Raw genomic sequence first — 4,450 nt, 5'->3', positions numbered from 1 at the left:
TGTGTGTGTGTGTGTGTGTGTGTGTGTGTGTGTGTGTGTGTGTGTGTGTGTGTGTGTGTGTGTCTTCTTTACAGACATACTTTGATTAAAACTCTAACCAGCATCTTTTCTTGTCCCTCAGAACTTTGAGGAGCTCATTTCTGATTTCAGAGACATATTTAGGGAAGGGGAGTCTCCGTCTCTGATCCAGCAGCACCTGGAGGACCCAGACTACATCAAACTGTGGTTCCGGGTCAAACTGCTGCCCCTCCTGCCCGACGTAGATCCAAACCTCCTCTACTGTCTGAGCACCAAGAACTTCTCCTGCCCCGCTTACCAAACCCTGTAAGTTCACAGCTTCTTTTGTTTTGTTTTTGTCAGTGGCCCTTTCTGTTTTAGTGTGTAGCTTCATCACATCATCATCATCCTCACTCTGACTCTATGCTGCTGTGTGCAGGGTGGCAGCTCTGGATGAACACATGAGTTTAATCAATGCTGACGTCGTGTACAGTTACAACATCTACCAATATTTCATCTACCCATTCTTGGTGCAGCGCAACAACTCCGGTAAGAAAAATATCTGCAATATGAAAAAAAAAACAGCAAAATGACACCATCTTTTTTAAATGAAGTAAAGATTTATATGATGTACATGTTTTTGCACACACATGAACAGTAAAAGTATTTTTGCTTCTTTTTCAGTTCAATTTATTCATTTCATTAAAACAAAACAAATACTTTTATATACAATATACAATAAAAAGAAAAATATAAAAAGAAAAATGAGAGAATATATATATACATACTGTATATATATGCATATATGTATTTCAAAATCACAAATAAAATGAATTGAAAGGCAGCAGAGAGAAGAAAAAAGCCTTATAATATCTGCCCCTTTTTTCTAGAATAAGTTCATATAACAAAAAAAATCTATTATTGACAAAACAAAAGACAAGAACATCTAATCCTTCTAGAACAACAATTTAAAAAGATACACCTTATACTGTTTCGTATTTCTTTAACAATCCAACTTTTATCTAAATGTACATAATGATCCTGCATGTTTTACATCACTCCCCAATTTATTCCATAGTTTTATTCCTTGAACTAAAGTACACCGCTCCTTCAAACTAGTTCTGAATTTGGGTTTTACAAATATCTCTGTCCCTTTAGGGTTACAACAACTCTTTCTCTTAACAAATTTTACATGTATGTTTAAAGGTAATGTGTTTTTGTGGGCCTTATACAGAACCAGTAGAATATTATAATCAACCAAATCAAAGAACTTCAATATTTTCAATTTACAAACTAATGAATTTGATGGGTGACGACAAATGTTTTCCAGTAATAATTCTCACAGCTCTTTTTTGTARTAMAAAGCACAAAYGAAATATCACATTAGAATGTAGAGTTAAAAATAAAAATCAGCTTTATTTTGGACAAACGTGTGATAATAGGTGAAATATCACTGGCACAGACTGTTCTGTCATAATGTTTCCACTGAAGTTACTAATTTTATTACTTTAACTCATATGTTTACCACAGGGGGTTTTTGACAACTATATTTCTTGTCAATGTCTTTGATTTTAAAAAAGTGTAAATAAATAAACACGTGACATGATTCTGTTACTGCACAAAATATTTCAGACTTCCAGTGCATCTCTTCAGCCAATCAAAGTGCAGAATGGCTGACAAACAACTTTGGGTCCTTCTTAAGTTTTGCCTCCATCACTGACTTCTACGAGCTGAATCCTTATTTCTCTGGAGTAAGTTTGAGAAACAGGCTGAACACTCTGGATGGTTTTGTTTAAAATCTGTTTCGTTTAAAAGAAAGATGATCTGTACATCTATAAATCTGTGGATAATCAGGTTTCTTGTCCTCTCTTCATCATCTCAGCTGGAGGCTCTTCCTGCTCTGACCACTAAGCAGCTGGCAGAGCTGCTGCTGCTGCCTCTCCGGACCCCACCAGAAAAAGACGTCGTCATCGACCGCGTCTTTGACTTTCTGTTGGAGTCGCCGACGATGTGGAAGTTTTCAGATGTTCTGCTCTACGTGGTTGGGCTCGCCGGAGAGGTAACGACTTTTACCAAGACATAAATGATCATTAAACTTTGCAAAATCATTGAAGATTGAGTGTGAAACTTCTTCTCTCAGGTCAACCCTCCGTGTAGTGTCTACAGACAAATGTGAGTATGTTCAGATGTGTTTCCTTCAATACCTTGTCCACACCTGGAAATGATCAAAACAATAAGTTTATTGTTGATGGATTTGTTGAAAACTGAACTAAACAGTAAGAACGCAGCACGGTGGTGGTGGCATCGTGCTGTGGGGCTGTTTTTGCTCCCAGTGCTTCTGATTTGTTGCGTAAAGTGGATGAAGCAACAAATTCTACACCTCCAATCAACAGCTAGACGATTAAAACTTATTAAAACACATTTGGGTGTTTTATGTAAATGTCTTCATCGCTCCAGTTCCATCACATGTGACCCAGACCAGCAAAATGAGCTGTGATCAGCTCAGGCTGCAGTGAAAAGAAAAATATTGAGGTTTTAATTGCTCTGTTTCTGAACTGTAAACATATTCATGAAYATGAGAAAATTAATTTTGTTCTTGTTTGTTTATGCAGTTGTTTTGATTTGTTCTGTTTGCTTTGATTTGCGTGACAGTTTCGACCGAATGTACCGAGCCATCCCGTTTGTATCTATGGACATGGAACCGGTCATCTGGGCTCGCATCGATGATCTGATCAACATTGCACCAGAAGGTGTGTGTTGTTGTCAAATAAACACACATAAACACACACACACACACACACACACACACATTTGTGTCTCTCTCTTAGTAATGACATTGCATTGACTTCCGTTTATTTCTGCATGTAACCCGGACTTTTCCCCTAATCATTACCAAGCTTAACTCTAACACCCCATCAATTCACACTTTAGCCATAATTTTAACTCCTAACCCACCAGTAACGTTTCACCTTATTAAGACCTGACTTAAGACCAGACAAACTGGTTCATTAATATTTCAGGGAAAAAAACTCATCACAACATAATAAAAACAAGTGAACATTCAACCTGACCAAATGCATCAAATGCTAAATTAAAATATCAATATTATTTTTTAACAGTGCAACTATTATAACATTTTTTGTTGATGGAGTATTTTATGCTTTGTTTTGGACAGAGTGTGTACCACTGAACGTCATGGTGAGTGTTCCTTTTTTCTTTTTATAATTATTCCTCTGAATGTATGAAATTCCTTTCACCAATGCTTGTTATCTTTAAATGTTGTTCAAATGTTTCAAAACCTGTTTTTTTTCCCCACAGTGCCCAGAGACTCAGGTCAACGGTAAGATTCCTGCCGCACATAAAAGTTTCCTTTATTTTTTTATTTTTTGTGTTACCGTGGCTGATTTAATTTCCCATCTGCTGTTTGACAGAAACCATCATCTGCAGTGGCATCGACAGGTATTCCATTTGCAATTATTTGTCGCTGACAATTAAAACAAACGTAAATAACATGTGTGATGACATGCCTCTTCCTGTGTCCTGACAGCTCTGATCTGCGGTCACACCTGAACACATCTGTGCACGTTTCCTGCAACTTTACCCTGGAGAAATACGCTTGTACAGAGGTGACTGTCTGCTCTAGAAACTGCCAAATGTTCTGATTTCATCACAGAGGAAATAATCAACTTTACAATTGGTTAATGCACACAGCTGGAAAGCTTCACAGCCAATCAGCTGGCCTCTCTCGTGAGCTGCGATCTGCCTGGGAACAGCAGCCGCTCCAAAGTCCTGTGGAAGTTGCTGCTCACGCACCTTTCCAGTGTTCTGGACCCGACACTCGACATCCTGGCAAACGTGGTCGGTGGCTTCTCGTCATTATCCTTTGCCGTCTAGAAAATAAACAAAAGCTTTTGTTAAAATGTAATCATTTTTTAAATCTGTCTTTCCTACAGTCTGTTGGGATGATGGGACCAGCAGCGCAGGAGATTCTGGATGTGATCGGGGAGCTCAGGTTGTGGCTGCTGACCGACGAGCAGCTGAGGGACCGCGAGATAATCCAGCTGTGGTTCTCGGAGCGTCTGAGGGGCTTCCTGCCGTTTGCATCAGGAAGGTTTCTGCACTGTCTGAACAACAGGAACATCACCTGTCAGTCATACCAGCAGATGTAAGTGTCTGTCAGCACACCGTCGTACATGAGTGTTAATAACCTGACCTCATAACCTTAATAMATTCATTCATTCATTTTCAAAAATTCAATAAAGAAGCCCTGGATTCCTTTTTGTCTTAAAGGCATTGCTTTGACTCTTATTTCAAGCATTTCTATGCTTTAATTTTCCAGTTTTAGATGTGCTATTGAGAAAAAATCTAATCCTGTTGTAAAAAAGGTCAACTTTTGTTCCAGACATCAGCTTACTATTACTGAAATATTTACATTGTGTTATTGACTTAATAT

General features: G+C 38.3%; 1 protein-coding gene across 1 annotated transcript in view; it reads left to right on the top strand.

Moving 5' to 3' along the window:
- mslnb (mesothelin b) overlaps positions 1-4,450 on the top strand; it is a gene marked incomplete at its 5' end in the record, with an annotated part of 32,594 nt that overhangs the window by 6,669 nt on the left and 21,475 nt on the right. The window contains 12 exon segments of the mRNA XM_014015840.1: positions 122-324; positions 437-546; positions 1,630-1,748; positions 1,880-2,056; positions 2,138-2,169; positions 2,650-2,747; positions 3,173-3,195; positions 3,316-3,337; positions 3,429-3,456; positions 3,545-3,623; positions 3,709-3,855; positions 3,951-4,162. Coding sequence (XP_013871294.1) covers positions 122-324; positions 437-546; positions 1,630-1,748; positions 1,880-2,056; positions 2,138-2,169; positions 2,650-2,747; positions 3,173-3,195; positions 3,316-3,337; positions 3,429-3,456; positions 3,545-3,623; positions 3,709-3,855; positions 3,951-4,162 — 1,250 coding nt within the window.

This window comes from Austrofundulus limnaeus, unplaced genomic scaffold, assembly GCF_001266775.1.
Source record: "Austrofundulus limnaeus strain Quisiro unplaced genomic scaffold, Austrofundulus_limnaeus-1.0 Scaffold135, whole genome shotgun sequence".
In the NCBI taxonomy this organism is placed as follows: domain Eukaryota; kingdom Metazoa; phylum Chordata; class Actinopteri; order Cyprinodontiformes; family Rivulidae; genus Austrofundulus; species Austrofundulus limnaeus.
This window is presented reverse-complemented; position numbering and strand designations above follow the sequence as displayed.